We start from the raw sequence: 22,765 nt of genomic DNA, 5'->3' as shown, positions 1-22,765 counted from the left end.
CTGGACGTTAGTACCGTGGGAGCGACCAGCAATGTAAGAAGAACATCGCAGCGATGAGAAAAAAAAAAACGGCTGAACCATGTCCTGTTGTGATTTATGGCAATGTATCGCCTGTCCCAGTGACAATGAGTGGAAAGGCAAAATAAACACCAGAAAATGAAAGACTGTTCCTTCTTCGGGTCGCTGTTAAATTCGTTTTCGTTTGTTGCAGAGCATGAGCAGTGCAATGTAAGCATCTCCCGTGCACTTCATCTACGATCATCGGGATGGGACAGTGGAATTCCCCAGAGATACGGATAAGAAAAAGAAAACACACATAAAAACTCGGCAAGTTTATCGTTCTCCACTACTCCGTAGAATCCAGAATCTTTGTGACCGTGCATTGAACAGTGTAAGCAGTGTTTATCTTTCAAACTGATCCGTTCCACGCACAGATATCATGTACCGAAGCAGCAAGGTATGCAGATGCAGAGTAGAGCATAGAGGACTATGCTCTATGCCAGTATCTGTTACCACCGATATGCCACACTGGATCATTCGTGCGTGATGTGTTGTTCTTGCTTCTAAAAAAAGAGCATCGTTGGGCATCGGCGGGTGAAGAAAACATAAAGCAGCGCACGTCCAGGTTTGGGGCGTGTGCTAGGAAATGCCCGTCAACGTCTAGACGACCGGTGCACTGCTCGCCGCTTCGTAGCTAATAAGCGAGCTGGAAATTTCGTTCTACACTCATCAAACTAACGAAACATTAAATAAAACACACGAGAAAGTTTAAACAAGCTTGCCAGCAAATTCCAGCAATAAACTCTAGGGAATTATCTTTAAATGCTTGCTCGGGTGCTAAACTTGTGATGTGTATTTTCAGGGCAAAAGTTTAAAGCTTCCATTGATGCCACTGTTATTGTTTTGCAAGGGGAGTTAACGGGTGAAGCATCCGCATCCATTTATCCTAACTCCGGCTGTTGTTTGTGTTGTGGTACTGCAGTTTGCTGCTGTTGCATGAGAAATACATTTTAACACATTGCTCCATCGGATTGCTGGAGTGCTTTAGACAAAAACAGAAAAAAAGGAAACTCACTCATTCAGTTGTGGTTCCACCTTACACAAACACACACATTCATTAATCATCACATCATGCTGTAGCGTGCGCGAGAAACTGTTTGTCCACTTCTCCACTTGACTGCTCGCTTCAAAAGGCAAACATCCATCCGAAAAGCTTAAAGTCAGCTGGCAAGGAGTGGCTTCTTTTTGGCACCTACATAAATATGGTCTCCCACTGGTGCATCTCCCTTCCACCGGTTTACCCTTCATAACAAAACAAACATGGAATCGGTGGTGTCCTGTGACGATTTCTCCAGGCGGCCATTTTGCCATTCATGATGTATGGAGCAATGGCGAGTCCAGCACGATATCTCGGGAGCATCCTTGCACATTAAGAACGCTGGTAGGCGAGATGCAAATGCTGCATCCACATGCACAAGTGATGCCTAGAACAGCGTATCGTGCTGCAGTCAAACATAGCGAAGGATCCGGTGTGATGCGTGCCGTAAGGCGAACCGTGCGCACGTGGGACTAATTTGTTCAAATCGATACACCGAAACCACCGGAACGGAACGCCGGAACCAGTTTGGCCGAAGCCTGCTTCTTGGCAGCGGTGTGTGAGCGCGTACCAGGTGAGCTTCCAGGACGGAAACGGAAAGAGCCAGCTCAGCCGAAGCCGAATGTGTTTGTTTACGTTATAATTTACAGTAATGTTTACCGTTCCGGTCGCTCGGGCATATATTAGACATGTGACCTCCCCGGTGCTGTTTACCACCCGGTTGCAAGATGATACTGTTTGAAGTCGGCAGTGTAAAAGCATCCCGTAGCATATCCGTAGCACGCACGGGGGTTGTCATCGTTGGAAGCGTTCGAAGCGTACGACCGACCCGAAAACCGCTAGCAAAGTGCTGGTGTTTTTGCACGCACCTAGGAATGGGAATTTCTTCTTCCTTCATGGCGTGAGGTTTATGCTTGAAAATTGATTGAAGCGCAAGTTAAGATGTGTAAGGGGGTGTTTTTTTTTTTTGCTGCTGCATTAAACAATCTTATCCACCTTTCTACCGGCTCGTTCCATCATGCTGCTTTACGCTGCCGACAAACGCTAAACGGCTCTCGACGGGATTTCAAACACATAAATTTTGCCCACAATGCAACACAACCGGTCTTTCCATTCTGCGGGCATGCAACGGATCATTCGGTTCTTGGTTATAGCCCTGCTTAACACCGACAACATTAAAGTTGACCCGTGGCACAGAGTTGTGCGGGTTTTTCCTTTCACGGTGAGGGAAAATATTTTAGGTTTGAGGAGATTTCTTCCGTATTTTAGTTAAAATATGAAATGATGCTAAAGTTGGCCCCTTTTGGATATTACGCTACGTGAAAATGGAGGCACAATGGCACTGATATTCTATACGATAGAACCAGCAACACGTAGATAAGAACAAGAGACGCGAATGCGTTTTTCGATCTTCTTTTAATTATTGCTCACAGTAGAATTGTGGGCATTAGAATCTGTTGAGAATTTTTCAGTATTTCTTCAACCTTCCTCCGGATTCTTTCGGAGTCCAATGGAAAAATGAAAGAACCGATGGTACCGATGAAGACTTGAATTTGTTGGGGAAGTGGGAAACAAGTGGGAAATGTCCCGTCCATCAGACAAAAATGTCCTATCATAAACATGTGTAGAGACTTACAGCAACTGCGACAACTGTAGCTCAACCATCCACAATGCAATATTTACATAGGATGGTTGCCCTCTCTTGAATAGTTTAGTCTTCTCAGAAAGCACAGTTCCTAACTGTACGATGAAAATCAGACACATATAAAACACCAGATTTTGACGGATTCAATTGATTGTTATTAATATTCAAAACAAAACGTTTAATAAATTAAACGAGTCATGCGTGAGTCTTGTAACGGGTTGGTTTTGAAGATATGTACAAACGGTGCCGGTTGGTGAGACAGTCGAGGGATGCGCACTTAGTGATGGATCGCAGCGGTGTAAGCGACCGGTGCGGCCAGCTTAGCAACCGGAGCGGCGTACGAGATGGCCGGGCTAGCTACCACGGTCTTGGTGGCCAGAGGTGCAGCATACGCGACGGCCGGCTGAGCGATAACCTTGGTGGCGACCGGGGCGGCAGCAACAACCTTGGTAGCGGTCAGCGGCTCACGGTGGACGACAGCGTTGAATCCGTTGTGTGGGTCAGCCGTGTAGTCAACGGTACGCTTCGTACCATCGGGATCAACGACGGAGTACGATCCCTGGACAACATCTCCGCTGCGCGATTCCTGCTGGGACTTGGAGTCACCGGTCAGGGCATCGGAGATTCCGTACGAGAATGAGTAGTGCGGGTTAGCATCGTACTCTTCTGGCTGGGCGGCGTACGCAACCTTAGCGACGGGGGCAGCGACAAGGGCCGGTGCGGCAGCATAAGCGACCTTGGCGACCGGAGCAGCATAGCTGACAGCGGGCGAAGCAATGAGGCCAGCGCGGGCAACCGCGATCAGGGCAGCAAAGGTCACGAACTGGAGGGACAGAAATTGGATAAATTCTTTCCGTTTTCTAGAATCTTTCTGTTGCTGGGAGCGTGCATTAGCGCCATCGAAAAAATCCCCCGACATACCTTGAATGCCATGTCTGCTTCGGGTTGGAGAAGATGTTGTTCACAGCACCGGATGATCAATCGAACTGTGACTAGTGTGGGCTGGAGCTGCCCAATTTATACGCTCGACCGTGCCCCGTAGCGAATGGGGTCGTTCATGCATCAACTGCAGAAACCACCAGAAACAGAAAAACCTTCATCTTATCCGTATCCCTACCCAGGATAAACACACATACATGCCGATACTAGGCTCGTACATCGGGGCAAGTGAAGATAAAAACGTAAAAGTTGTAACTGCATCGGGGAATCGCAGGGCGTTTTTGCCTTGCGAAAACAACGACAGGCGTTGGTCCAGCATTGCAATTTCCCATGCGATTCTGATCCCCGACTGCGACAAGACAAAATGCGTCAAAAAGATCCACACACACACACTCGCACGAGTCGCATCAGAGTCACGTGCAAAGCCGTGGCTCCTGCTAAATGGAGGTCTTGCGTACGGCATGCTGCCGGCGAACCTGTCCACCGATCCCGGCATCTGCCGACACTGAGACACGATTACAGACCGCAACAGCATCGTAAACGTAACACATACCTTCCCTCACGCGAAGAAGGTCGTTCACTTTTAGTTTCATTGGCCTGTTTCTTTTTTTGCTCACCGTGCTTTTTTTGGGAGGGAGTCGCCGGCCGCCTGTTGTTGTTGTGGTGGTGATCGGAGCTGTACTCGAGGTCACCCTACGGTGCGAATCGGTTCTACCGGTAAGGCTTCGTGTGACTCTTTGCGTTAAGTGGATAGAACCTCCCCTGCTAGGGCAGCTGCTGTGCTCTTCGGCCGTGTGCCGTGCTGTCGTACCCGTGAACTTCCGTTCCGACGGATCAACCTGGGAGCCTGAATGATTTTTGACCTTTTCGCGTTGGGTTTGCGTGGCTGCTGATTGGTTTTACCATTCTTTAACAAGCACGGGCATATATTTTTTTCTGAGTGCGTATTTCACTGCTACGAAGTTCACACATGCACGCGACCGGTAGGCCATCCGGCTGTTTTTCGGGGGCATCGATTTGGCACAGGTTGTTCGCGATCGTGATTCGATCACGTGTGGACAGCAAAGGGTGTGAAGTGTATTGCTGATTAAAATTTGATCAAAAAACGTCTAATCCGATTCGGGGAAAAAGGTGAGCTACGTCAAGGATATTATGGGGGAATAAAAATCAAAATACAAACTCAATCAAAGCTGACAAGGGTCTTCTTAATCAATGCACTATTGTCGACGGAGGCCCAATCGATCTTGTCCAATTAGACTTGCAACTGTAGCTTTTGTTCATGTTCATCCTTGGGCTTTGTCAAATTTAGATCCATTTATTTATTTTATTGTAAGATTAATAGTAAAAAGAAGTTTCAAATTAACTTTATCGATACATCCGTCGTAAAATTGGATAATAAAGGAAGAAAAACCCCTCGCTCAAAGCATTCCATAGCACCTCTCAACCTCACGTCGTATAATAACGATCTTTAAAAATGTCTATTCGCTTGCAAAATCAGTATCACACCAGTGACCAATTTCACGAAAAGCTATCAATAATCATTGCGAAAAAAAAACGGATAGAAACTAATGACCCGCACCAAACTAAATAACGATTTCGTGGCGATTAAGCTATTCGTCGTACCCTCGCAACGCGTGAATACGTGGATCATTCATTCATCAACCCCGGTGGTGATTGGAACCTTGAGACAGAGCGGTAGAAATTGTGTTCCGCAAAGTGTGCATACTGCCGGCCGGTTCTAGCGTCATACACATGTCTCGTTAACATCGGTGATTGGTGATTCGATCGGTTGCCATCTGTGTGAAGTTTGTGCCCCTTGCAGCAGCAGCAGCAGCAAGCGATCAATCCACCCCGTAGGCAAGGTCGTTGATCAAGCTTCGCGCAGTCAAACAAGCAGTCAACGGTCGCTTTTTATTCGTGCAGTTTCACCTAGATGTGCCCTATATGTCTGCACCGGTGGCACAGATATAGTATCGTAAGGGTAAAGGAAAATATCACATGTAGCTCAGAGCATGAATTGCATCAGATTTTGCATCAGTCTTTCTACCGGATGAATGCAGTAAGTGGAGCAAAGGGTACGGCCAAAGTGTAGTTAATTGATTTCTTAAAATAAAAACCATAATTAAGACAGTTTTGTAGTGTATTTCATTATCGTTTGGGAAATAATTTACAGGAAGCGTATCGTATCGGAACCACTACTGACTATTTAGTGGTAGGAAGCGTAGGCCGGAGCGGCGTACGAAAGAGCTGGGCTCGAGACGTAGGTCTTAGCCAAAGGGGCGGCGTAGGACACAGCTGGGCTCGAGACGTAGGTCTTGGTGGCCAGAGGAGCGGCGTAGGACACAGCTGGGCTCGAGACGTAGGTCTTGGTGGCCAGAGGAGCGGCGTAGGACACAGCTGGGCTCGAGACGTAGGTCTTGGTGGCCAGAGGAGCGGCATAGGACACAGCTGGGCTCGAGACGTAGGTCTTGGTGGCCACTGGAGCGGCGTACGAGATGGTCTTGGCTACTGGAGCGGCGTAAGAGATGGTCTTGGTGGCCAGAGGAGCAGCGTAGGCGACAGCGGGCTGGGCAGCAATGACCTTGGTGGCCAGAGGCTCACGACGGACCTCAGCGTTGAATCCGTTGTGTGGGTCAGCCGTGTAGTCAACGGTACGCTTGTAACCATCGGCGTCAACGACCGAGTACGATCCCTGGACAACATCTCCGCTGCGGGATTCCTGCTGGGACTTGGAGTCTCCGGTCAGGGAGTCCGAGATTCCGTACGAGAACGAGTACTGAGGGTTCGGGTCGTACTCTTCCGGCTGGGCGGCGTACGCAACCTTGGCGATCGGGGCGGCATAAGTAGCGACCTTGGCTACCGGAGCAGCGACAAGGGCCGGAGCAGCAGCGTAGGAAACTGCTGGCGAGGCAATGAGGCCAGCGCGGGCAACAGCGACGACGGCGGCGAAGATCACAAACTAACGAAACCAGGTCGAAAGAAATGGAATATGAATTTCCGGCGATCAAATCGCAAGGGTTCCGTTTCCGGTACCATTCCTACCAGTGAAACCTACCTTGAATGCCATTTTGCAATGTTTTGGTGACTTGTTCACTGGACGATGGAGCAGATTGAACTGTGCTCTAGCTCACTTTCAACAAGGTATTTATACCGCCCGGGCTTCCAAAACAGTCCTTTACACTTCTGTTCTTGGTTTTGCGAATTGCATCAGCAATTCAGAAAGAGAGCTGGTGTGGGAAGTTAACTTTTTCGATAGTAAACTGCCAACACCCCACTTCAAATTCATCAAAGGCCAACACGATCAATGAACCAAATGACCGTGCTTAATGGGCATATCGAGGATTACATCTTATTCTGCTTGCAAGAGTATTCAGGAAGAACCGAAAGCACGGTAAGAGACAGAATGCGATTGTGTGATCCTGTTTTGATTATTGCTTGCAGCCATGCTTCCAAATATTGGGGACCTTCTTGATCAGGTTTCAGGTTTATTTTTGAATCAGATCAGTCTTCTAAAAACAAGATTTGCTTGATCAGTTAGAACGCAGCGCTGAAAAGCTCAGAAACCGTTTAAAAACTTTCATAACTTAAAAAAAATAATCAGAATTGAAAAGGAATTTAAAAAGGCTTCGCGGAAGCCCTATCGGATTTCCTTAATTTTTTTTAACTTCTTCAGGTGTATTAGCCACATTAAGTACATTGGTTTAAAATTCTTCTAAATATTACACAACAATTTTGTTCACTTTGTTGACAGGGAACGCCGATGCGAACTACCAGTTTTCCAGACTCAGTAGATGAAAAAATAATAGAAATAGGCCCTTGTAAGATTCAAATATTTTTAATAATCAGTAAAATAATTAAATCAAAGTCACAATCACAATTAATCGTATTGAAAATGTTACTTTTTATTATTCTTAATTAAATCGGTCGAACCAGCTATTACTGAATACATTTTTTTAATGTTGTTCGTCTTTCTTTATTTAAGGTCCTTGGATTTTACCTAATCCCGAGTCCCAATCAACATATTGTTATGATTTATATAAATAATAAACAGGAATACATACAAAAATAATATAAACAATAAATAATAATAAAATTCATATCAATACGATGTACATTGACATTTTAAGGTCATTAACATCTTGCTGAAAACGATCTCATGGGTTTTCTAGCCACAGTATTTGGTATTCGACACCGAAAGTCACCAGTCAAATTCTATCTGAACCATTTCACGTCTGGCAAAGATTGTGTATCTCGCTCATTGAACGAGTTTAGGAAGCCATTGTATGTTCAAAAGATCAAAAGCAGGTGCTTGAATTTCGAATGGAGCACATTAATACATTATTTCCGAAACGAATCTTGGAACTAAAGCGATATGTATTCGTCAATATTTTCGTAAATTAAAAGCGAATAATAAAAAGCACCTCATCATCAATAAAACAATCTTGTCTGAAAATCATATTGAATTAAAGAAATAAAACTATGACATATTGGCAAAGACACACAACTCATCACGCTGAGGCTCTGTCAGTTCGAATGGATACGAACATTAAAAAAATTATGAACATTAAAAAACAAACAATTTAAACTTTCAGTTTTACGATTTGTATTTGCTTTTTTTCTTGTAATAAATAACTATCTTCATGTAACAGTGAGTTCAAGTCTTTTCAGGGTTTAGTGGTAGGAAGCGTAGGCCGGGGCGGCGTACGAGAGAGCTGGGCTCGAGACGTAAGTCTTGGTGGCCAGAGGAGCGGCGTAGGACACAGCTGGGCTCGAGACGTAGGTCTTGGTGGCCAGAGGAGCGGCATAGGACACAGCTGGGCTCGAGACATAGGTCTTTGTGGCCAGAGGAGCGGCATAGGACACAGCTGGGCTCGAGACGTAGGTCTTGGTGGCCACTGGAGCGGCGTACGAGATGGTCTTGGCTACTGGAGCGGCATAAGAGATGGTCTTGGTGGCCAGAGGGGCAGCATAGGCGACAGCGGGCTGGGCAGCAATGACCTTAGCACCCAGAGGCTCACGACGGACCTGAGCGTTAAATCCGTTGTGTGGGTCAGCCGTGTAGTCAACGGTACGCTTGTAACCATCGGCGTCAACGACCGAGTACGATCCCTGGACAACATCTCCGCTGCGGGATTCCTGCTGGGACTTGGAGTCTCCGGTCAGGGAGTCCGAGATTCCGTACGAGAACGAGTACTGAGGGTTCGGGTCGTACTCTTCCGGCTGGGCGGCGTACGCAACCTTGGCGATCGGGGCGGCATAAGTAGCGACCTTGGCTACCGGAGCAGCGACAAGGGCCGGAGCAGCAGCGTAGGAAACTGCTGGCGAGGCAATGAGGCCAGCGCGGGCAACAGCGACGACGGCGGCGAAGATCACAAACTAACGAAACCAGGTCGAAAGAAATGGAATATGAATTTCCGGTGATCGATTCGCAAGATCCGTTTCCAGTGAAACCTACCTTGAATGCCATTTTGAGATGTTTTGGTGTCTTGTTCACTGGTTGATGGAGCAGATTGAACTGTGCTCTAGTCTGCCTTTAACATGGTATTTATACTGCCGTGTTTTTAAGCGGTTTGTTACACTTCTTAGTTCTTGGTTCGCGAATTGCGTCAGAAAAAGAGTTGGTGTGGGAAGGATAAAATCGAGTTTACGTTTTCGATTTCATTCCATCCCCTCCTGAATGAAGTACAAAGTAGTTTCGTTCAATGACCGTGTGGGGTTGGACTTTGTATATGAGAAGTTCTTGCACTTGCTTCAGGAAAAGAAAGAGTGTTTTGATTGCTTGGGAAGGATTGATTGGATGATGCAATTTTTGTTACATAATAAATGTTGCACCTTTCTGACCCTTCAATATTTGATATTCATTTTTTCCGTATTCATCTGTGTATTATATTATTGTAAACTCCTTTTAATTGGTAATTTAGTGTACTCTTACATCGAGCCTTATTTGGTTATTTTTATTATATTTATTTATTTATTAAAAATCAAGACGGCACATTGCCGTATTGCCAACACCATGTGTGAATGAAACAATGAAACTTATTAATAAGACATCTAATTTGGCTATATTACCTAGATTTTATAATATACAAGCCGTTGGAGTTTTTGGTAGCTTTAGACAGATCCCATAACTTAATGCATCAGAATTTATTTAAGTTTTGAGGTGTAAGTTTAGAAGTTATTTAGATATATTTCAAAATTGTCTACGCCTTGGTGAAATATTGCTAAAATCATGCCAGCATTTGACTTATTCGTGCCACACATCAGAAACTTCAGTATCAATAACAGGAGAACATAGCCTTGAAAGATAACGATATCATTCGCATTCTTAAAACTACACAAGTTTAAGTCAACATCAGATCAATTAAAAAGTTTGTGAAGCTCAAGCGAAGGTGAAATTGGAAAAGACTGTGGTCCGTAATTTGCAAAATGATAAGCATCAGATCATACTCGAACACTGAGCTTACTCTATTTTGTTAGTAACATTTCAAAATAACATTTTAGTCTGTGTTCTCGGTTAAAATCTGTTGACGTGACTTTGTTGTGGTCTCCTGAGTGTTGTCCAATTCATTACCCATCTATGGATCTATTAATTAATTAAAAAATATAACGCAAAAGAAAAGGATGTTGATGTTGTACAAGTTTCATTATTTACTTGTTCGAAGAGACTTTCGATTGAAGAAAAACATGGAAGTAAATAAAGTTGGTAATGGTAGTTACCGAAACGTTCTGAATTATGCATTTAAAATCTACTAAAAATTGGTGTAATCCCTCGAGGGATCGGGTATGCAACAGATATGTTCTTTTCCTTCTTCTTGGCTGAACGACCTACTAGAGCACGGTCATCGATTTGTTTACTGGACTTCCACGATCCCTTCCGGCTGATTCCACGTAGTTTGATAGTCAGTCTTTACTATGTTTTTACCGTGTGAACCACCGTGCAGCCCGAATCAGAATTGTATGACAACTAATGATATACAAACAAAGACACACATCATTAACAACAACTACCAATAGTTTGCAAAACCAAGCCAAATTTCTTGCAAAACTTTTCCAAAAATCAAGCATCAACAAGTGATTCATTTGATCAGGAGACCCTCTGTAAGTGCTCATCTGTGCATCGGAGAAGATCCGAACAGTGAAGTAAATCAAAACAAATAATATTCAATTTTACGATTTGTATTTGCTTTTTTTCTTGTAATAAATAACCATCTTCATGTAACAGTGAGTTCAAGTCTTTTCAGGGTTTAGTGGTAGGAAGCGTAGGCCGGGGCGGCATACGAGAGAGCTGGGCTCGAGACGTAAGTCTTGGTGGCCAGAGGAGCGGCGTAGGACACAGCTGGGCTCGAGACGTAGGTCTTGGTGGCCAGAGGAGCGGCGTAGGACACAGCTGGGCTCGAGACGTAGGTCTTGGTGGCCAGAGGAGCGGCATAGGACACAGCTGGGCTCGAGACGTAGGTCTTGGTGGCCAGAGGAGCGGCGTAGGACACAGCTGGGCTCGAGACATAGGTCTTGGTGGCCAGAGGAGCGGCGTAGGACACAGCTGGGCTCGAGACGTAGGTCTTGGTGGCTACTGGAGCGGCGTACGAGATGGTCTTGGCTACTGGAGCGGCGTAAGAGATGGTCTTAGTGGCCAGAGGAGCAGCATAGGCGACAGCGGGCTGGGCAGCAATGACCTTAGCACCCAGAGGCTCACGACGGACCTCAGCGTTGAATCCGTTGTGTGGGTCAGCCGTGTAGTCAACGGTACGCTTGTAACCATCGGCGTCAACGACCGAGTACGATCCGTGGACAACATCTCCGCTGCGGGATTCCTGCTGGGACTTGGAGTCTCCGGTCAGGGAGTCCGAGATTCCGTACGAGAACGAGTACTGAGGGTTCGGGTCGTACTCTTCTGGCTGGGCGGCGTACGCAACCTTGGCGATCGGGGCGGCATAAGTAGCGACCTTGGCTACCGGAGCAGCAACAAGGGCCGGAGCAGCAGCGTAGGAAACTGCTGGCGAGGCAATGAGGCCAGCGCGGGCAACGGCTACCAGAGCGGCGAAAGTCAGGAACTGTCGGGATAGCAAGAGATCGAACGCTAAAGACACACCGTCCACAAAACGGACTTAAACGCCCACCCAGCCTAGCGCACTACCTACCTTGAAGGCCATTTTAGAAACGATGGTGTTGATGTTGTTCACAGCACAAAGGATTCAATCGAACTGTACCGTGATTGGGGCCGGTGATCCAATTTATACGAAATTACTTCACGATGAAATGGTTCAAAGCAACTACTTTTCCGGTTTTTGGACCGTCCGGCGTGCAGATTTGGCCGTTTGCAAAACGCACCGTGCTTGAACTTGAGTTCGTTGCCTTCACTTTTAAAAAGGCGTTACGGAAAGGTCACATTCGTGCGTTCCTGGCCGTTAAACGATGTGTGACTTTGAATTCCATTGCAGTGTGTGTCTAGTGTTGTGCATGAGTTGCACAATTGGTGATCCACTTTGGAAGTCTTCTTGATAATTCTTTGTGTAGGAGAAGCATGCTCAAGATCGATGTTTTGCAAGAATTTTCAATATTCTTCTGTTTTCTTTCTTAAATGTAAGCCATTTTAAAATTGCTCGAAGCTACTCACACAAATTCATCATTATTTTAGACATTTTTTGTTAATTTTGAACGATTTCAAAACAAACAACGCTCTAGAACGCAAAGCTTCATACTTTCACTTTTATTCTTGACCATGAGTTTGTCCTTGATATTATGTAACGCCAAATGGCATATCCAGTTGGAGATTCTCTTTTATTCTGATATTCTGTGTCTCGGTTGGAAGCAGCACACAGCGAGAAACAACAATTCTATACATGGCTCGTAATCCGGTTCTTAAATTCTATGAGCAACAGTTCTTGGCAGGACCGATTTGCGATTTTCTTGCTCTTTGCACATGTATCAGAGGTTTTTTTTTTTTAAACAAATAACAAAAGCCATTGCAATAGTTTTATAAATGTTTATCTTCGGCGTAGTATTCGCAGTAAACCAACTCCTCGTACGGGCTAAATTACGCGAGCAACAAAGGCCCTGACATTCATCGCATTGTAAGTTGTCACCCAGTTTCTTTCGCTGAGTCCCACGCATCTCCAGTAGCGATTGTTCAACAGCAGTGTTTGACCTAGTTACGAGTGTTTGGTGTATTGTTACATTTTTACAGCACATTAAGGAAAGGTCACATTGCACAAAAAAAAACGAATCTAGGTACGTGAAATTTATTATTTTCTGTAACTCTACAACTTACAACAATTTAACTGGTGTAAAATGCAACTTGATAAAGTGATGTTTGTTTTTTTTTTTTTGAATATTAAAATGAGTACTACAATTTTCAAACTGATTTTCTACTTCGACTGGGAAAGCTTATGTAAAGTTTTGTATGACAAATTTTTGTCTGGTGTACTGTTATTATTATTATTTTACTCTACTTTACGTTGTGTTGAAAGGGGTTGTCGTTGGACTAGTCAAACTAGTTTGGAATCAAATTGATCAAAAATCTAAAAGCTAAAAGCTGACACAACTGATTGTTAGAGTGAGATTGTTGGATTATCTGAGTACTGTTGGATATTCAACACTTTTAATGACAGCTCACGTTATATAACAAAACTAAAAATATAAGACTGCCTTATAAATATCTTCGTGGACGTTTAAATTAAGGACGTGAACGTTTAAAATAATTCAAAGAAGTCAGAAATAGCAACCCAGATCTCTCAAGGCCTAAGAAAAGAAGAATAGAATTTTGATCTATTTGATAGACAAACGGATAGATTTTTTTTTTTTTAATGTTTAAATGAATCTAATATCAGTTTGATTCTAAAACGTAATCTCTACGAGAATTCCTTCATATTCAAAGATCATGCCTTATTAATTTGACTACTTTTCTAGTTCAACTACAAGAAAAAAAATCCACCGAAACACGTCAAGCAATCCTTCACTTCAGCCAAAGTAATCATTCAGCTCGACACCCGGTTAGTTCGTTCGAAGAACCTTAACAGCATCCAAAAACCTAGCCACGGGAGGGCTTCTCGGAGTCTTAGATACACGCTTGCTGTCAGCCATCCATCGCAACCATCCGGCCAGCCAGCAAGTGATGCGAGATTTGCCTAGAATTTGCAGACATCTGAACGACGACGCTCCCGGCGGTGGCCAGCAAACCGGTTCCGGACGCACAACCTTCCCGTCGGGCATGCCCAGACAAGCGAAGACGGCAGTTCCGGCGCAAAGGAGCGCACACTTTTTACCCGGCCGGGGTGATACTTTGACAATGACACCGCACGGTCAAGGTAACCGCCTATGCTCGATCATGCTGCAGAGTATGCTGAAGGTTTTTTTTGGAGCTTTGGGTGAATGTGTTCGGTACGATCATGTCAAATGTGCCGAAATCTAATGTGCTAGAGGTGTTTGAACTGCACGAAGGCCGGAAGGGTTCGTAACATTGAACTCACAAGTGGTTCCAATGTTATGAAATTAGAGATCTCGTCAGAAAGATCCTTAAAATCGCACAAGAAATCAGATATATCAAGATACGTCCATTATATAGGGAACTTTTCTCTCTCAGTTGCAAGAGCAAGAGAATAAAGTGCACACATAAATGTAATGATGATGATGACCAAGCCAATCCCGCAGGGTTTGATTGCATTACATCATCTTCTTTTGCCTTTTCTCGCATTCACGCCGAAGTGCGGGACGAGTTCGTTAGCGAAACACAACACACAAAAAAGCTTTAAAGCTTGTTGAGCGTTATAAAACTGCACTAAACTAAACTCCTTCCACACCAACCACAACAACGAAACGTTGTTGAGATAATAAATTTACAAATCACATTCATGTCCTGTTGAGCTGAGAAGACAGGAATGAGACAGAGAGTGGTAAAACATTTTTTTTAATATCCTTTTTTCCTCTGCATGCAATTCTCATCATCTTTTAGTGTGCTACAGAACATATCCAAGTGGGGCAATAAAATTTGGGTTTGCTGGGCATTCCGGGAAAGGTGTGTTGTGTTGCCGTGTTGTTGCTACATACGGGAGAAACGGACAAAATATTTTCTTTTCATCGTTTAATTGCACTACGGCGCGCTCGAAGATAAATCGGCGTGTGATTGCACTGCAAAAATATGATGCAGCATGTTTTCTTTTTCTTGGTTTTTGGACATTCTCAACTGTCTCGAAGTTGAATGACCTATATTGTAAAAGGTTCGACCATCTTCCTGCGTCCGGCGAGGACTGGAGTTGATTTAATTTTCTTCTCACAACGCAGTCTCTCAACGCAGTGTGTGAGCGCACAGTACCTCACATCGAAACGAAGACACAAACTTGTAATAGAATTTTAAACACCCCGGTGTATCGGTTTTCGTACAGCTAGAAGTATGGTTCGAGTTGTAATAAATTTAATTTCTCCACTTTCAGAACCCAAAATAGTTTACCGGGCTGGAACACTCCGACGAGCGAAAGCAAATCAAATTAAACTTCTTATAGTTTGCAAACAACGAAAACACTACCAACGCTTCGACGCCGTAGCAGTAGAGAGCAGAGCAGAGAGCAGCATGTTCATGTTCAGTTTGTTTGCGGAAACTAGCCATGCTTCGATGAACTTGTTCAAAACAATAGACAAACATATTTTCAAGTGCACCTGAACGTACTCCTCTCTGACGATGTACAGTCCACATTCAATCACTCACTCAGGTTTCGTTTTCCAATATAAAAAGGTGGTCTCGATGGCTCTCGAGCTGTCGCTTACAAAACTTTTGTCCTTCTCGACCTTTGAGGATGCTTCTTTACACCCTGCTACCTGATTTGATGGTAAAACCAGTAGCATTTGCACGCATCTCGCATGTTCCAATCAAAAGTTCTAAAATAGCCACGATCGCTTTCCGCTGTCGCAAATTTAAGGCTTGACACCGCCCAGGAAGTTGGACATCGCGAAAACGTAAGCTGCAAACTCCAAAAAAAAAAAACGCTGCTTGACAACAGTAGCCCAATGTCCTCGGCGTTCCTACGCGAATTGGGTACGCGTGCCAACTCGCGCCCAAAGTGTCTCGCGCACAAAAGTGAAGGCATCGAACTCAAGTTCGTGCACACGTGAGAAAATACACATGTGCCAAACTCGAGACCGCCGGTACACACCCGGCCCGGGGTCTGCTCACTTTCCCCTCTCCAAGCTACACAGAAACTGATCTACTATAAACATATTGCAACTATTACATCAGCCCCCCAGCAGCGGTGCGTGCGGTATAAATTGGTTCACGATTTCCGATCAGGGCACAGTTTGGTCGAGTTCTCTGCACTGCAAACAACAGCTCACTTCTGCAAACCAACAACCATGGCCTTCAAGGTAGCGATCGTTTCGTGATCGGGTGATAGTTTTTCTCAGCAGGTCCGTGATACTAACGATCGTTCTTCTCTCGTTTTAGTTTGTCGCGTTCGCCGCTCTGGTCGCTGTTGCCCGCGCTGGATTGATTGCCTCGCCAGCTGTCAGCTATGCTGCGGCTCCGGCCCTTGTCGCTGCTCCGGTAGCCAAGGTCGCTACTTATGCCGCCCCGATCGCCAAGGTTGCGTACGCCGCCCAGCCGGAAGAGTACGACCCGAACCCTCAGTACTCGTTCTCGTACGGAATCTCGGACTCTCTGACCGGTGACTCCAAGTCCCAGCAGGAGTCCCGCAGCGGAGATGTTGTCCAGGGATCGTACTCGGTCGTTGACGCCGATGGTTACAAGCGTACCGTTGACTACACGGCTGACCCACACAACGGATTCAACGCTCAGGTCCGTCGTGAGCCTCTGGGTGCTAAGGTCATTGCTGCCCAGCCCGCTGTCGCCTATGCTGCCCCTCTGGCCACCAAGACCATCTCTTATGCCGCTCCAGTAGCCAAGACCATCTCGTACGCCGCTCCAGTAGCCACCAAGACCTACGTCTCGAGCCCAGCTGTGTCCTATGCCGCTCCTCTGGCCACCAAGACCTACGTCTCGAGCCCAGCTGTGTCCTACGCCGCTCCTCTGGCCACCAAGACCTACGTCTCGAGCCCAGCTGTGTCCTATGCCGCTCCTCTGGCCACCAAGACTTACGTCTCGAGCCCAGCTCTCTCGTACGCCGCCCCGGCCTACGCTTCCTACCACTAAGCGCATAAAGACTGTTGATGTTGACCATGTTATGTTTGACGGAACTGAGATGATATTTATTGTATAGTTTTACAATACAAGACCTACAGCAAAAGGAAAGATCCCGTTCGGAGATCCTATCCAAAAACACAATTTCATACTAGTTTGAGTTCTTGATTTGAAAATTGTTCTCCTCTCGATTTGTGGTTTGTTTGATGTTTTAGCTAGTTGATTGTTTTCCTTCTCTCCCACTCAGTGCTTTCTAAGCGACAGTTCCGTTTTCTTCCGGTCCCATAACCGGTTGCTGCAAAAGATTAAAGCATCTGTCGATCAAATGCAAAGATACCACTATAAGTTCTTAGCCGAGCAGATGGTGTACACTCGGTGTGTGTAAAACAGACACACACACATTTTCCATCCATTGCCCTCGGTCTGTATACTTGCATGCTCCAGAGGAAGAAGAAAAAAAATCTTCAAATATCAGAAACCGGAAATCGTTCAACACTCGGTTCTCGTCCTACGCTTTATCCTTATCTATAAAGTATGCCAGATGACGACAGGCCACCCAAATTTAGCTCAACAGCGAAAAGGGCGATGGAAACGAAGTGGGAAATCTCCGAAAAAACCCGCCTGTCGATATCAGTGATTTGTCGCCTTTTGTCGGCGAGGACCTCCATTCTTCGCACGCGACAAATTCTGTCACTTCCGCTCGTCACATTTCCGTTCAAATTATGGCTTCACGGTCGTCGTCGCCGGCGTCGTCATCGTCGTCCGACAAATCAGCGCAAAATGCCACCAATGACAAACACACACATACAAGTGATGCTTGCCTAAGGCCATTCGCGTGCTGCGGGCTTCGATCAGCGTGCAGGAGTAGAAGGCAAATTTGCGACACTTGATACACGATATGAATAAATTATTGGTCCGATTTTTTTTTTGCTGCTGCTGCCTCCAAAAGCGCCTTGCTCGGCAGTGGATGAAGGTGTCAAATGGGTGAGGTACCGTGAGTTTTCCACTTCTACCAGAGCAGGGAAAAATCCCATCGACGTGACAAATGCAGATTGAATTCGTACCTCACAGGCTGAGAGCACACGGTTACTTGTCATTCATCCTTGGATTTGTGGTGGCTCATCATAAGAAGATTGAAGGTGAGTTAGTGTAATGCGGGAAAAGAAAGAGGCGAGAATCGCAAACGTTTATCACCTGCCAAGCAGTTTTCCCCTAATCCAGGTGAATCCTCCATCAGCGAAGCGAGGACAACGCAGAAGAACGATTGATAAAGATGTAAAATCCTCGTACTACCCCGGAAATGCTCCAGAATTTCAATTACATTTGTTTATATCGATGCGCTCAGGACCCCAAAACGATCGGTGATGAGGATGATGATGATGATGGTGATGGAGCAAAAAGAGCAAACACAAGGCTCCTGGAACCACCACCGGAACCAACTCGGCGTTTACCCTGTGACAACACGGCACCATCGCTCCACCTCTCTGCTTCCCTTTAACAAATGAAGGATGAGGGATGAAACTTCAATCAATGTTACGGATTCTTTCGGGTGATGTTGGAAGAATTCACAAAACGCCAACAACTACAAGCGCTCTGTTTGTTTGCGTAAGTGAATGTGTGTATGTGTGTGTGTGTGTGTGGGAGTTGCGTGGGATCCATTCCCACTCGGAACCAGGATGGGGAGGTGCGCGAATCAACAAATCGAGGCAAATCGGGAAAATTGAATTTGTGTTTGGATTACAAATCACATTTCGCCCTGGTCTATCTCTCTCACTCTTGCATTTAAGGCATGGTTGCCAGATGTAACATTGAGATACCGGGGTTCGAGAGCTGGGAAGCTGAAAAGCAGGTGGGATTGAAATTGCAATGCACGCAACGGTGTTGATTGCTGCGTGATAAGAGTGGCTATTTCGCTAGGTTCGCTCCAACAATCAGAGCTTCCGGCAAGGCAAACACAGTCTGCATACGCATCATAAATGGTCGCACGAGTGTCACACGCGTGGTTCAAATAATCGTTGTTAAGGTAACCAGGGGCAGATAACAGATTGAGGTAGCGCTCTGCTGTTGTTAGTGAAAAGATTTTATTTTTATAAATCGCTAACTAACAAGAGGCTTGAGTCCTGCATCGAGTTGAGTGGTGATTGTAATGGCTGGTAGTTCGTGTGAGTGATGGACACTGGATTCCAGATTGCGGATAATGACTGCCAGGACTCGTCGAATTACGAGCACTATTCTAGCGGCGAGAAAGCCTTCCCATCAAATCCCAGATCGATTCCTAGTCGAATCCCGGGTCGAATCAAGCATAATATGCCGGATCGAACACTCGGATTGATGGGCGATTTTGATGCGGAAATCCATTTAAAAGGCCAGGAAGAGAATCCAGATTTCGATCGCGTAATAGGGATTCAAAGGATCTAAGAGTGATTTTGATTCGCAAGGGAGCATTTTTTCACAACGATAGCAACAAATCCGTTTTTGCCGTATTCTGTCCATAAGCCGAACCCAGCCTTGGTCGTTATCCCCAAGCCAGATTCCAAGAGAGTTACACGGTGTCGACAATTAATGAACTACAAACAACCTCAAACTGTTCCTGCGCCCCAGGTGTGTTCTGATTTCGCCCACCTTTCCTCACACACACACACATAAATTAGCTTCCCGAAACAAATATCAATTACGCCACACCACACCACACTGGGCTGATGACACCATTAATTCCTTTTTGTCTGCCCCTGGTCACAATTTCGCCCGGCGTCCTTTTGCCCTTGGTGGTAAGATGAATGGACCATCACCCGGGAAAGACCGATGGGCATCAATTCCCTCCTATCGCTTAACAGCGGGGTGAGTGGTGAGCAAATCCACCCACCGGAATGTGTGTGCTGGTGTGAAATTGATTGCGGATAATGACTGCCGGGACTCGTCGAATTACGACGCGCAAATAACGCACTGTCCAAGCTGCCCGGAAGCTTTTCCCATCACACACACACACACGCACACACAGATCACCGTTTATCCCTGCCGTGTATTCTTGCCCTTTTCCATGCAGTTACGATCAATCCGTGTGGTTCAATCTCACAATCGATGTGTAACAAAACGGCGCAGCCACAAACGGGTGTTTCGAGAGTGTGAAACCAAACTAATTGAAAAAAGGTTGTATTTCCCATTCTTTTTTTGCACAGACACCCCTTTTTAATTTGTTGCATGGGTTGCATTCATTTTGCTATTGCCTTTCTATGTATTTTTGTGGTTCAATCGCGTTTTAAATTTTCTACAAGCTTCGTTTTTTTGTTATCATATCCTTTTGTAAGTTTTCATGTTTTCATACACACAAAACAAATCTTTTATGCTCTCGAACTATCTCATTTTTATGTTTTTCAAATGCTTTTTCTATGTTAAATGTGCACGATAAAACATTACTATTGATTACCTCGCTGTGTGGTGTTGCATTCGACAGGTGCATTTGATCTGTGTTGAGGGTTTATTTTCAATCATCATTCTTCTTCTGCCTCAATAGCTCGATGCATCACAACAATAAAATAAACACACACACACGCATCATACCTGTAACTAATACGATCCATACAAAGTAACACGCTTTTCATAGGCACGCTTCCTGTTTTCTTTTGCAATAAATTGTACGCTCATCAAGCGCTTCGAAACGCAAATATTTAATCCTCTCCGAATCGAACCGAACGCCACAGTTTTGCGTAAGATTTAATGCGTCCAAACACCCGGCCCAAGCCGCCGTGCCATTAAGTGGTACAGCATCGCAGGGCCCGATTCATTCACGGTGTGTGCATCTGTGAACGAGAGGCGCGACCGGTAGAAGGAGTCGCGTCTAGCGTGGTTTTGCAAAACTCGTTCCGTACTGTGGAACTTCACCAGCGAACAGCCGGCTTTTCCAACCAACCGTGCAACCGAGCCGAACTGTTCTAGGGACCACCCAGCACCCAAGCCCCAGAGAGCGCTAGTGCCCCGAAGTTCATTAATGCAATCTGGACTGGAAACGGGGAAGCAAAAGACGCAACAAGCGTCCCCTTTGCAACGCAAACGATGCACCAGCAATGGGTTGTGTTTCACCACACAATGCACATCTGCTTTGCGTCTGCTGGAAAATGAAAGAATTCGATTTTCCTCTCATAAACATCGTCTCGGGGATGTTGGAGTTCCCATTCATGTGATGTGAGCGGTACGATCCTTTTGCGCGGTGTGAGAAATTCTTGGAAAAGCTAGGAAACGCCCGAATGCTGGAAAGATGAAACAAGATGAATGCAATCGTTTTGATACGGTATTAGCTCTACAATTTCGGGGATGATCTGCTGAAGGTGTAAGCGGATTGATTTCCTAATCTGAGGTGCTTTTAATGTGTGCTAAGCTGGATTTATGTAGACCAACAAACGTCAAACACTAATAAAAAATCATGTGATGGACAAATTGCAATAATGCAATAATTGGAATTGATTGAGTGAAAATCGTTTCAAACGTGTAAATATATTAAACAGAACTTCTGCACCAGGACCGTTCCCGAGAATTGCTACACAAAACAAGTTATGCTTTCGCAACGAGCATGATCTCTCCGCAATATGCGTCGCAATTTCGTGTGGAAGTCATATCATCTGCAACGAAACTGAATTGCTTATGCTCGTGCCTTTCTGTTTACAATACAAACTGCTTTCGGCGAAGCAAGAAAAGAATAAAAAAACACACACGCGTTCTTGCAAAACATAGAATCAAATTGCACTTTTGCAATCACGGAAAAAATCTTCTGCTTATGCTTTTTCTTCCGACATTTTCTTACTCTCTCCCGAAACTCAATTTCATTTGTGTTATGTGCGTGTTGCCGTGATTGAAAACATTTTTTCTCTCTCTATATTTTTCTTTAAACAGGACATTTTTTGAGACTCAGCACACCCGAACGTTCAATGGCCGGCAATGAACGGGAAGATGATGACGGAGCCATATTTTCGTTGCATTTGTTGCTAGGCTTGTTTTATGAGGTTTTACACTGTCGCACTGTCCGCTGCAAAAGGACCATCGTTTCGAGCGAGCTAATGACTTTATTTTATTATGCAACGGCAAACGACGGCGACGACGATGATGATGATGTTGGGCCACGAGGACGACACACCGTTGACGGACCACCACCGACCATCGGCCAACGCTGTACCGATCGTTGAAACTCTACATTAAATCCATCAACAGGGCCCACAAGCCGAGCCGTAGCATCCCTTTTTTTGCCCTGCCGGCAATGGACCCATATAAAAAAGCGAGAACGAAGCACAGCCAACAAGACCCATGCACACACCAAGGCGCTTAGCTAGTTGGGACTCCCCGTTTTAGACTATCCGGATGGGATCCCGGTGACGACGATTCTAGGCTTATTTATGCATTTCTATGATTAACTCGAATTGGTGCACGGGTGCTGCCGTGAGTATCGGGAACGGGAACGTCTATCCAGCACGGCGGCAACTCATCTGGTGCTGCACCAGAAGCGACTTAGACGCGGTACACGGTCGAGTGTATGTGTCCCGTTCGCTGGCAGGTAATGGGGAAAAATGGATGGGTAATTCAATTACGATTCAACGGTGGGGTTTTAAAAATATTACACATATATACATCAAACGGAATCGAATTGATGAGCGAACCGAGCACGAGAGAGCACCGTCGTTTGTCGTTTGCGAGTTGTGTCGTGCACAAAAAAAGGGGCAAAAATGTATGAAACATATTTGCTATCGTTATTAAAAGCATACATGGTCTGTGTCGGTTTTATGCGACAAGCTGGTGCAGCATTGCTAAGTAAATAGATTTATCGTTAAATTTAATGTGGCATTTAGAAGCGTACTTTTATTATCTAATATTTAAATAATGTCATTAATATTTGCTGGTTGTACTTCTTCTTCTTCTTCTTCTGCTTCTGCTTCTTCTTCTTCTTGGCTTAACGTCCTCTAAGGTCATGCTGGCCATC

General features: G+C 45.3%; 3 protein-coding genes across 3 annotated transcripts; 1 reads left to right on the top strand and 2 right to left on the bottom strand.

The window, feature by feature from the left end:
- Positions 1–2,883: 2,883 nt before the first annotated feature.
- Positions 2,884–9,263, bottom strand: LOC126560082 (calphotin-like). Its single transcript, XM_050216243.1, has 5 exons — positions 9,136–9,263; positions 8,355–9,056; positions 5,890–6,639; positions 3,663–3,749; positions 2,884–3,564 (listed from the first exon to the last, which is right to left on the bottom strand). Exons 1-5 carry the CDS (start codon positions 9,145–9,147, stop codon positions 3,019–3,021), a joined length of 2,097 nt encoding a protein of 698 aa, XP_050072200.1. The 5' UTR covers positions 9,148–9,263; the 3' UTR covers positions 2,884–3,018.
- Positions 9,264–10,871: 1,608 nt separating this feature from the next.
- Positions 10,872–11,830, bottom strand: LOC126559887 (cuticle protein-like). Its single transcript, XM_050216062.1, has 3 exons — positions 11,819–11,830; positions 11,125–11,731; positions 10,872–11,067 (listed from the first exon to the last, which is right to left on the bottom strand). The coding sequence occupies exons 1-3, from the start codon at positions 11,828–11,830 to the stop codon at positions 10,925–10,927; spliced, it is 762 nt and encodes a 253-aa protein (XP_050072019.1). The 3' UTR covers positions 10,872–10,924.
- Positions 11,831–13,965: 2,135 nt separating this feature from the next.
- LOC126560081 (cuticle protein-like) lies at positions 13,966–16,881 on the top strand. Its single transcript, XM_050216242.1, has 3 exons — positions 13,966–13,984; positions 15,859–16,031; positions 16,111–16,881. The coding sequence occupies exons 1-3, from the start codon at positions 13,966–13,968 to the stop codon at positions 16,813–16,815; spliced, it is 897 nt and encodes a 298-aa protein (XP_050072199.1). The 3' UTR covers positions 16,816–16,881.
- Positions 16,882–22,765: the final 5,884 nt, after the last annotated feature.

This window comes from Anopheles maculipalpis, chromosome 2RL (assembly GCF_943734695.1).
Source record: "Anopheles maculipalpis chromosome 2RL, idAnoMacuDA_375_x, whole genome shotgun sequence".
Classification (NCBI taxonomy): domain Eukaryota; kingdom Metazoa; phylum Arthropoda; class Insecta; order Diptera; family Culicidae; genus Anopheles; species Anopheles maculipalpis.
The sequence above is the reverse complement of the archived record's forward strand: the minus strand, read 5'-3'. Positions and strand labels throughout refer to the sequence as shown.